This window comes from Arvicanthis niloticus, chromosome X (assembly GCF_011762505.2).
Source record: "Arvicanthis niloticus isolate mArvNil1 chromosome X, mArvNil1.pat.X, whole genome shotgun sequence".
NCBI lineage: Eukaryota > Metazoa > Chordata > Mammalia > Rodentia > Muridae > Arvicanthis > Arvicanthis niloticus.
Genome location: NC_047679.1, coordinates 127,864,613 through 127,876,259, shown reverse-complemented (window position 1 = coordinate 127,876,259; position 11,647 = coordinate 127,864,613). Strand labels below are relative to the sequence as shown.

The following is an 11,647-nucleotide window of genomic DNA, read 5'->3' as shown; positions in this document are numbered from 1 at the left end:
AGGTCATCAGATCCCATTACAGATGGTTGTGAGCCACCATGTGGTTGCTGGGAATTGAACTCAGGAAGTTTGGAAGAGCAGTCGGTGCTCTGAACCACTGAGCCATCTCTCCAGCCCAACATAGTCTTTTCTACAACTTCCAGCTGATAGTGGAGCTTTACATAAATTTTACGAGAAGCACTTTTAAGCCTGTACTTAGAAGATAGCCAAAGAAAATTTAAAATCTTGAGCTTGTGACTTTTTTGAATCTTAGTATAACAATAGAATAGAGAGGGAGAGAAATATGAAACATTTTTACATACCTTAAGTCACTGTCTTATAGCTTTATAACTTGCATTTACACATCTTAAAACACTTTGTAGACCCACACAGCTTAGTAAGCTTTCACAACTTACAGCACTTTTCTCAGACCCTCAGAACTTACATAAACTTCAAACATGGTTTTTCCCTGTCCAATTATCTACCACAAGACATAGGTGGTTGACTAATGAGAGTATTCACTGCAAAGCAGTTCCCTTTAAATAAAGGAATAGTAAAAAGTTAGTTCAAAAGCTGTTTTATGAGTTGATCTCTTTCAGCATAACGTCTGCCAGCAAGGTAAACTGCCCGTGTCTTTCTCAGCCGGAAACCTAGCAGCTCTAGAAACAAGTAAGCCCTGGTTTTTGTTTTTTTGTTTGTTTGTTTGTTTGTTCTTGGGTTTTTTTGCAGTGGGTGGGGGTTGGGGTTGGGTGGTTTTTTTTGGTTTTGGGTTTTTTTTGTTGTTGTTTTTTACATAGGAAATGAAGTGAGAAGGTAATGAACTGAAATAGAATGTGTTGTGCTGAATGAAAATGCATCTCATTGGGAGTGGCATTATTTGAGAGAGTGTATTATCTGAGGGTGGGCTTTGGGATTTCAAGTGCTCAAGCCAGGCCAACTGTCTCATTCTCTTGCTGCTGCCTATGGATCCAGATGTAGAACTCTCAGCTACCTCTCCAGCACCTGGATGCTGCCATGCCTCCATCTTGATGATACCAGAGTGAACCTCTGAACCTGTAAGCCAGCCTAATTAAATGTTGTCCTTATAAGAGTTGCCTTGGTCATGGTGTCTGTTCACAGCAGTAAAACCCTAAGACAGCCAGGGGTCAATAATTTATCTTTAAAATATAATTTTTTTATATTTTGGAATGTCACCATTCCATGGAAAGCTCACTAAGAATAAATATTTTATATTTTATTTTTTGGAATGTCATGTCTCCACCTGGGGCTAGAAGTGTGTTATAACAAATAAAGGGAAAGGGGGAGAGAAACAGTAGGTTTGTTGGAAAGGAAGCTAAGACTAATTACCCTTCAAAATGAGTTTTATTAGGAGAGCTCTGAAACCATGTGGGGAGCATGGTTGGGTCTTGTAGTAGGAGAATATTAGAGAGAGGTGGAACATCATTCCAGTGCCAACATGAGGGAGCCTTAAAAGGAGAGAGGGGGACTTCCCTTTAAATTTTTCTGATTTAAAATATTATGTAACAAACTACATTTAAAAGAGTTAAAGAGAAATATGTATTTTTTAAAATCTATAAAATATGCAGTGGTGAGATGGTTCATTGGGAAAAGATGCTAGCCACCAATTGACTTCACTTCAATTCCCAGGGCTAACATGGTAGAAGAACCAACTGCAAGTTGTCCTCTGATCTCCACATGCATATCATGTCACATATGTGCCCACATAATACACACACATGCACAAAATAATGGTGTAATTACTTTTTTAATCTATAAAATGGGAGCTAGAAATATGACTCAGTCAGTAAAATGGCTGCCATGCAAGAATGAGGTTCTGAGTTTGGATCTCTATCACCTATGTTTAAAAGCTGGGTACAATAATAACACATTTCTATCCCTAGTACAAGGTGAGGTAAAGACAGAAGGATCTCTAGATCTTACTCAACAGTCACTAGGTTCAGTGGGAGACTCTTGTCCCAAAAGATAAGGTGGACAATTGAGACCACTCAATGTTGATGTCTGTCTTACACATGATATACACATACATATGCATATATACATTCATACAGTGTACTCACATGTATAACCCCAATCTATTAAATAGCTTAACTTTATCAAGAAGAAATACGTTTCCCTTCATTACCTTCAAAAACCTCTGCTGTGTTCCCCTTTTCAGACTTTCATGTGCTGTTTCAAATTCTAAGGTGGGGCAATTGTGACACCTTCCTTAAAATCAGTGTGTTGCTAGGGATTTAGGAGATGAGATGCAAAGCAGTTTTTGATCTTTACTAAAAATACCTCAGTAAAGCTTGGGAGAAAGAATAAAGTATCACTTGATGAAAGGCAGGTTGTTGCAATAGGAAAAAATGTGAGTCATAAGATCTTTAACTGTCCCAAAGGTTAGGCAAAAAAAAGGGGTGGGTGTTTTGTTGTTGTTGTTTGTTCATTGTTTTTGTTTTACTTCGTGTTGCTATAGTAATAAGGCTTTCATTTAAAGGGAAGAACAAACAGAGAGAACTCGTGATGAGCAGACACATGATGTTAAGTTTTACCTGGGCAGCCTGCCGATTCTAAGAATGGGCAATTAAGGCTATCTGCTAGCTTCGGAATGAAGGATGATGGCAAAGTTCAAACTGTCAGGCAAACAATATGTTCTTGTTAATCAGGGGGAATGAGCAGTTCAGCTAATCATTTATGATATACAAAGAAAAGGAATTTTTAAAGACGTCAAGCCTGGCTTTCTTATACGTAACCAACCAAAGCATCCCTTGACTCTTAAGTTGCAACTACCTTCTCAAACCTCTACTCTGAGTATAAATGAATAAATCAGAGGTGAGGATATCTTGATCAGTGGCTTTTTATTAAAATATTCCAGAGATGCCTATCCATTTTATTTGTGAATTTTTATCTTAGTGTTTTGAGGCAAGATTTTGCAGTGTGACCCAGGCAGGCTGGGAACTGTGTAACTCAGGCCGACCTTGAACTCAGTGTATAACCTGGCTTGCCTTGAAACTTTCCATCCTCTTGTTCCCATCTCCCAGGTGTTGGAACAAGCAAGAAACAGCTTATTCTTTTTTTAAAAAAAAATCTCAAAGCAAAACAAATCCATTCTGCCACCAAAGGCCTGAAATAATTCACCTTGCTGCAACCTGGCTGTGTTCTACCCATGCCCTTCTTTGGAGTAGCAATTTGGTGTTCGTGGACTAAAGTTTGAGTCTTCCCACCGAGGGAGAAGCCTTCCTTAGGAAACAGTGGAAAGTGTTTAAAGTACTAGGCAGGTAATTCATGGCCAGGAAATCTAGAGACAGAAGTGAAGAGAAAGGGGGGGGGGAGAAATAAAGGGAAAAAGAAAGGAAGGGAGGGAGGGAGGGACAAAAAGAGTGAGAGGGAGCAAGCAAGAACAGGTTAGGTAGAGCAACAGCAGGAGTCAAAGCAAGCTCCAAAGCCAGAGAGAGAGAGAGAGAGAGAGAGAGAGAGAGAGAGAGAGAGAGAGAGAGAGAGAGAGAGAGAGAGAGAAGCAAGAGAGCAAGGGAGCGAGTGAGCAAGAGAGACAGAGGCAGAGCACAAGAGCAGGAGACAGCAAGAGCGCACGGAAGAGCGAGAGAGAGAGAGAGAGTGAGAGAGAGAGAGAGAGAGAGAGAGAGAGAGAGAGAGAGAGAGAGAGAGAGAGAGAGAGAGAGAGAGCACGCAAGGAAGGAAGGAAGGGAGGAAGAAAAAACCAAAAAACAAAAGAAAAAAGATGTACAAGTTCTGGCTGTGTATCCTGAGTAGAAACTCATATTTGTCCTCCTTCTGCCTTCTGGTGAATGAATGCTAGGATTACAGACACTCGCGTCTAAGTCCAGACAATTAAATCTTTTGATATATGTATCAAAATATGTTTTGGTAAACCTGGAAAAGTTTTTTTGCGCTGGAGAAATTCAAGAAAATTTTAATAGTGGCCTTCCAGCTCGATAGCAGAACCTAATAAAGAATAAACAGGCAATATATAACTTATGAAGTCCTTGCTGGGCTTGTATTTTGTGCTGGGCCCTATATTTTGGAATCAGACACACACTTTGTGCTCAGCCTGTACAGTTAGACAGTTACACCCACCTTTCACTATTTGAATATACAAATAAGAGTAACTGATGACCACCATGTCACAGCTAGTAACCAATGAGGCACAGACCCGTGAAACAGGAGAACCAATGGCTGCTGGGCCTGGCATGACACGTGCCATGCTTGGTGGTCTCTATTATGGGAAACTTTAGTCCAAACCTTCCGCCCCTCTGTTCAAATTCTGTGATCCTCCCACTTGCCCCTCCCCCAGGACCGACAGGATTGGTTAATGCAACAGAATTCTCCTATTAGGGAATGGGAAGGGAAAGGGGAGGCGACACCAGGGCACAACCCCAAAAGGGTCGTGTGCAACTCCACGGGCATGGGCGGGACCAGCATATATATAAGATCTTTGTTCTCTAGTCTCGGAGCCCATTTCATTTTGAAGCGTTTGTGGTTGCGGCGGTTCCTCGAGTTCAAGCCTGGAGGCCTCTTCAGCAGGTACCGTGCTGCCTTCCCAATGGCACTCTATGGATTTCTGCCATTTCTAGACATCACCTATTCCATTTGTGTCCTTTACTTTTATGGCCTCTGTTTTCTTTCAGTAAAACTCTTTTTTTGGAATATGAGATAAGGGTTATGAGGAATGGAGGATATCTGCGAAGCATAATAGATTATTTGTTTTTTGGTTGTTTTCTCTTTGTGAGATAGTATTTTTATGTTGCAGAGGCTCGGCTCAAATTTCTGGGTTCAGGTGATCTTCCTGTCTCCTGAGCAGCCAATCCCCAGTATTTGTTTGGGTTTTAAAATAGGTCAAGGTAGGGGAATTTAGGACTAAATGAAGGAGGTATTTGGCAACAGGAGCGACTTTAGATTGTCGCTAGGATGTGGTGGTGAGACATGGATGGCATGGGACCTGGAGACATAACTTCAAAGGTATAAGTTGAAAGGGCTGGCCTGGTCCAGAGCAGAGACTAAGAGATGGCTGCAGAAGTCTGGGAACTTGCTGGAACTGGGAAGGGGTGACACTTGGGACAGTTGAGAAGTTACTGGAACCTGGATTGGTCTGTGTCTTGTTCAGAGCTGGAACTGAGATAGATGTGGGTGGTCTAAAATGGCACTCGAACAGTCAGTGCTTGGGACAGCTGGCAGGTTTCAGGGACCAGGATGGAGCTGGATGGCAGCAGGTTCTGGAAATAGGAGGGACACTTCGTGGTGGGTGGGGTCAGTGGAGTCTGTCTCAGAAGCTCCCTCTCTTGGAGAAGTTGCTCAAATTCTTGCAAGGAACATTTTTTTAAAGGTCTTACAAAGTGGCAACCTCCAGCTTAGGTTTCAAAACTGACAGATCAGCCTCAGCCTACTTCAAGTGCAGGGATTAAAGTTGTGCTCTACCTTACTAGGCAAGGGGCTGTCTTTAGATTCTTGAACAGACTCAGAATTAGCACAGCCTGCATGGGCAAGGACATTCAGGACAGACCATACTAAATATTCCTCTGCCTTGCCTTGAACAGATCAGTGGGAACCAGCACTCCTGCACCACCTGTCTGGATAGAGCCAGAAGACTTCCAGGATCAAGCATCAGTGCCAGGAAAGTCATCGTATCCACACTTTAGTGGGACACTCCACAGAAAACAGCAGGGTGAGCATCTATTTTGGAAGTAACCTCTAACTGTAGCAAAGCGCTGGTGAACTGCCAGTTTCCTGCCAAGATTCACAGACTGCAAAGTAGGGCCATACTTAATGTTGTCTGTTTACTTTCTGTCTTTTTTTGCCTTTCCTCCACTGGGTCTTTTCCAGTGCCCTCAGGCATTGGTCTTTGCCTCCTGACATTGGCATTTTCCCCACAGGTAATTGCAGAATACACAGTAACGTCCCTGGACTTGCAAGGAGATTGCTGCAACTGGAGGTCAGCAGGGTTCAGTTAGGTTTCAGTTAGGTTTGGGGAGCTTTCTGTGGTTGCACAAGACTGAATGCCTGGGAGGAAGAAATATGATGGGAATCATTAAGTAACATCTTAACTTCATTTGCATTTCAGGTTGTGGAAACCAGGACATCACTGCCTTTCTACATGGCATTGGTTTAGAATATTTGAGTCCTAGTTTTAGGTCTGCCCATAGAGGGAGGGAAAATGGCTGTGGCTCTATTAGATGACTGGTGTAAGGGGATGGATCTGGACCCCAAGAAGGCTGTTCTCATTGTGGGCATCCCCATGCAGTGCACTGAAGCTGAGATAAAGGATGCTCTGAAAGAAGGCTTACCTCCCTTGTGTGCACACAAGGTGATAGGCAGGATGTTTAGGAGGGAAGATGAAGCTAAGGCAGTCTTAATTGAACTTACTGAAGTTGTTGATTACACTATGATGCCTACTCATATACCAGCAGAAGGTGGGGCTTGGGAAGTAGTTGTCAAACCCCGTAGCCCAGATGATGAGTTTATCAATAAGTTGATATACTTTCTGAGAGATGAAGGACGGAGAATGGTAGATGTGGCTAAAGCCCTCGGGTTTAGCACTGTCCCTACAGAGAGAATGGAGTTAAGGAATTTAGACCAAGACAAACTAAAAGGCTTGAAGCCTTTGTGCAATAATAGCACATGTTACCGAAAACTGAAAGTGTTTTCTGGCAGTCCCTTTCCAGGCCCAGGAGAAGAAACCTTTGAAACCTGGTTAGAGGAGGTTACTGAGCTGATGCAGTTATGGCAGGTGTCTGAGAGTGAGAAGAAGCAGTGCCTTCTAGAGAGTCTGCGTGGCTCTGCCCTGTCAGTCATGCAGGCACTGTGGGCTAGCAATGACTCCCTAACAGTGAAGCAGTGCCTGAAAGCCCTAAAGCACATCTATGGGAATAAAGAGGACTATAAGGCCTTACAGTTCAAGTTCCTTCAGTCTTCTCAGAAACCTGCAGAGAAGATATCTGATTACTTGTTACGTTTAGAGCCCTTGCTGCAGAAAGCCATGCAGCAGAGCCCATTGTCAACACACAGTGCAGATTCAATTCGTCTCAAGCATATCTTATCTCGGGTCTCCATGACCACTGGCCTTCGGGGAAAGCTATCCCTCTTAGATCAGCAAGGATGTCCACCTACTTTTCTGGAATTAATGAAACTCACTCGAGAAGAAGAAGAGTGGGAAGCCACTGTGGTAGTGAAGGAGCCGAGTCAGGCAGAAAAGGAAAACAGAACATGTGAGGCAGCAGATCAAGTTGTCACCCAGGCAGAGTATTTTAGGGAGATCAGCACCCAGACCATAGGAGAGGAGATCACATCAGTGAAACGGAGGCGGCTGCTATGGAGGCACAGTGCTGGGGAAGAGGGACATATGAGGGAATCAGGTTTCTGGGCTGAAAATGAACCCGATGAGCAGAAACCCTGTGTTACAGCACAGGAATTGGGAAACGAGAGAGGGGCTTGGGCTATGAGCCATCCCAACCCCAAGGAAATATAGGCTCAGGACATCCAGGAATTCCTTCCTCTTGCAGGCAACAGAGATACTTTGACAAAATTATAGGGCAGCCCAGACAAAGGACAGGGGACACGACTGTTGCAGAAGGGCAACAGGGCCAGGGTAAGGCACCCAACTTCTTACTAGCTAGAAATGATTCTAAAAAGCAAGAACAAGTTCCATGTAGCTCAGTGACCCCCAGATGGCAGGTCCATGGGGAGTGTCAAAGACAGAAATGGGGAGCTAATATTAAAACCAGACTACAGGGCGATCCAGACTCCCATTGGGATACTAATGGGTCACAAGATGGTGAGGCTGGGTGCTCTGAGCTAAGGATGCCCACTGGCACTGAAGCAGCACAGGGTGTGGAAGAGCCTGCCACAGGGTTGTCTTGTGCAGAGGACACCAGTGCCTGGGATCAAGTGCAGCTAGGTAGAAAGGCAGTACCCAGGAGAGGAGGCCGCAGGATCCAGCCTGTCTTCAGGATCATCTACACTGCTCTAGGGGAGCCCCATGAGGGCAGCACCCTTGAGTCCTTTCGTGAGTGAACTCTCCTCACGCACCACCGCCACCCCCCCTCCCCCCCGTGAAACCCCCAGGTCTCTGGACCCAAAGGACCTGGGAGGCCAGTGCCAACACAAGGCAGTTTCCTTCTTGGCACCCTGACAGGACCCCAATGCCCAAGAAGAGCCCCAGGTTGGGGCACATGGCACCACAGGGTTAATGCCCTCAGCTGGCCTGAGAGCTTGGGAGTGTGCAGGGCAGGTTTTGTGTGAACAAACAGGAAGTGGAAGAGCAGCAGGAGGAGGACTCTGTGTGTGTTGAGGGGGAGGAGAGGGGGGCAGAGTTTGTTCTGCTCTCTTTTGTCCAGGGCTGCTGGAGAATTCCAGAGAGTAAGCAGGGAGAGCTGGGTGAATATAACTGCCAGGCAGCTGCCAAGGCCGGCCCCAAACCCTGCCGACCTGGGAAGGTGGCCTGACAGCATTGCTGAGGTGCCATCCTCCATCTGCCAACCATACCAAACAGGTGGATGCCACAGAAAAGGCCATCTCAAGGGTTCTGCCAACTGCCTGGCTCTCCCAACACGGATGCCCCTTCCCCTTCCCATTGCTGTCCAGAGGCAGGCTAGCCCCTGCTCTGGAACCTTGCTTGCATCCTTATCTGTTAACCTCATAGTGACCCAGCTGTCCAGTGAGTCCCTTCCCCCCTCGCATGCTTACCCACCATCAGCTGCTCCTGTACAAAGCTGTGAGTGAGGTGTGTGTTAACAAGGGCAACTGGAGGCTCTGGCTACCTGGTCAGACACCTCTACACCCTGGCACATGCTGTGAGCTTCTGCACCAGCCTAGGCTATGCTAGCTGCTCTCCCACCTACCTGGTGTTCTGAACAGCTTTCCTGATGTACATCTAGGCCAGCTGCCTGCTGCTTGTTCTCCTGCAGATGTGTGTGTTTTAACCTGATCAGGTGCTCCCCAGAGTTCCCGAGCCCAGTCCTGGAACCATGGATGTTGCCAAGGCTGATGACTTCAACTTGGGACTGTTTATGATGTTCCACTTTTGTTATTACTGTGATTTTACTTTGTAGGGTTGGTGGGGTGTTACAAGCTATGTTCCCACCAATTACCTGTGCCTGGTTTCTGTATGCTATAAGGCAGGACTATACTGTAGTGGGTGATCTCTTGAGATAACAGAAGGCCCCTGTGTGGGTAGTACCTATGGCTTCTAGTGACCACTCAAAGTTTCTGTTATGTTTTAATGGTTTTAATACAATTTTTGTTGAATAAATTTCATGAATGTTCCAGCTATGTTCTGCCTCTGCTGAGAGTGAGTTGGAGGGCAGCAGCGGTGGCTATGTTGACAGTGGCATATATGCATGTCAGAGACCATGAGGGGCTATAGTGGTCTCCTGGGTGGGAAGGAACTAGGCTACTGGTAGCCAGTGGGTATGGGGCACAATAGTTATCTTTCTAGGGCATTTGGCACAAACAAGAATAAAGGGGCTATGTGATGAAGGGAGGATGCAGTATAGAAGGCAGGCCCCAGGATTTCTGGTACAGAACTGTACTTGTAGAGACCACAGGGCATCTATTTGATAGATTGACAGATATGAAAAGATACCCCTATAGATGTCATGCGTAGCTCAGAGCATGGTGTTATTCCACCCACACTGATCAATCTACCCCCTGACTGGTAGCTTCTGTCTCCACTGAAGGGTGTTTGAGGACTGGTTGGACAGCGTGCTTGGCAAACCTGGATGTCACAGAAAAAAGGGGAAGGAGGGACTCATTCTAGACACCCTGTCATAGTGTTCTTCCTTTCCCTTGGTGGCGATGTATTTGACTGTTTATGTGCACTCATGCATGCATGCATGCACTCACATGTACAGGTGTTAGTGTACATGTCTGATTGATTATTGGACAGTGAATAGGTATGTGAGTCATTGTGTAGGAGCTTTTTGAATGTTGGGAGTGTGTGTGCTCATGTATGAAAATCTCTGGATATAATTGTTTGTCACTGATGATGAGTGATCACATGACATTTTATTTATGTGAGAATGGATGTGTCAGATCATGAGGCTAGACTTAGTGAGGGTCAAGTGTCTTGAATGTGAACCATGTCTATGAATGTAAATGTGTGCTACTGGGTGAATATGTCTGTCATATGTGTTACTACAGAGTTTGTGAACCAGTGTGGTATAAGTTTGGTAGGTCTGACTTGAGCAAATGAAAATGGAAGGATCAGGAGGCAGAACTTCATTTTCACAGATCCCTACATCACTTTCTCATGGCCCAATATTATCTATAGTGGGTGCTCAGGAAACAGGAATGAATAGGCAATTCTTCCCTTTCCTTTAGGTTTATAGTTCCAAGGTGACTTCCCCTAGAAAATCATCTTTAACTTGAAAATCCAGATTATACACCTCTTATACTCCTTTAGTGGTTATTATCAGAATGGGGTTGTGGACCACTATTTTCTCATTGGGGTAAGAGAGAAAAGGAGATAGCATGTCTATGTATAGTAAATTCATACTAAAGCCACACATCACTGTGGGACCGTGAAAGGTAGCCTGGTCCCAGGTTGAGCTAAGGCTAGAAGCCCTGAAGACCCTGAAGGGACGGTAGGAGCTTTGCCTGCTCCCAGGTACCAGGCACTTGTCACTAGCTGTAGCACCCCCCCCCCATAGATTTGTGGCCATCAGTCACATAAGGGCAAAGCCCCAAGCCTTCCACATCTAGATGAGGAATAGGACGTGACCTGTGGTCAATAGGCTCAAGACAGATCTACAGTCTAATGAGGTACCTGGAGGGCTTAGCCAATAAGCTTTCCTTTCCAGACATTCCTCCCTGCAAAAGGTATTTAATCTCAGGCCCTCCCTGAGAAGTAGGGTATGGTTTTAACACATCCACTTTCCACCATGGCAATAAATGATTTGGAACCACAGACTGTCTCTTTTCATCGGGATCTGTCGTGGGGAGCCATGGAGAAGTCCTTTGCCTATATAGCCACCATCTGATCTCCTGAAGAAGGCCTCTCTGCACTCGCAGCCATGACTGCCACCAAGCCCAAGCCTGCTGCCAGCCTTCAAGCCAAGGACTCTCCCCGTGGGATCAGCCAGATTACCCCCCACCCCACTCCAGCCCAGATTCCATTCTCAGTTCTTCCACGACTTCCAATAGTACCTGGGTATCTAAGAGCCTGGGAACTCCATAGCCCCGGCCTCTTTGTAGGCCTGGGGACTCCAGTCAGCTCCAGCTGTCCAAGCCACAGACTGTGCTTTCCCACCCCACAGCGGTGTCCTGGGGCTTCTCTTCAGCCCAACACTTGCCCGGAGACAGCCTATGGTAAGCACAGTCAAACTTCCCATATCCGGGCTCCCCAAGCAGCCATGCCCTGTGGTGGAGCAAACTTGGGCCCCACACATCATCTTGCTTTGAGGCTCACTCTAAGTAAAACAAAACAAGAAGACAATTCACTCCTTCAGTGTAAGATTATATCAGAGATTAGGCCTGTCAACTCAGAGTGACCTGTCACTTGAATGCTAAGGTTACAGGCATGAGCTACCATGTCTAGTTTTGTTTTATAGCAAGAATGGCATCTGGTAAACCACATGCCCAAAACTACCAAGTTGTTATACTTAAGTGTACACATACACACAAAATTTTTTAAAAAGAAAATTATAATACTCGTATA

The 11,647-nt window shown here is 45.4% G+C and overlaps 1 protein-coding gene across 1 annotated transcript; it reads left to right on the top strand.

The window, feature by feature from the left end:
* The first annotated feature begins 4,443 nt into the window (after positions 1 to 4,443).
* Positions 4,444 to 9,252, top strand: Pnma5 (PNMA family member 5). Its single transcript, XM_034484837.2, is given in 5 exon segments — positions 4,444 to 4,521; positions 5,532 to 5,659; positions 5,868 to 5,926; positions 6,056 to 7,538; positions 7,541 to 9,252. Coding segments are annotated over 2 exon segments (1,854 nt in total). The 5' UTR covers positions 4,444 to 4,521; positions 5,532 to 5,659; positions 5,868 to 5,926; positions 6,056 to 6,148; the 3' UTR covers positions 8,005 to 9,252.
* Positions 9,253 to 11,647: the final 2,395 nt, after the last annotated feature.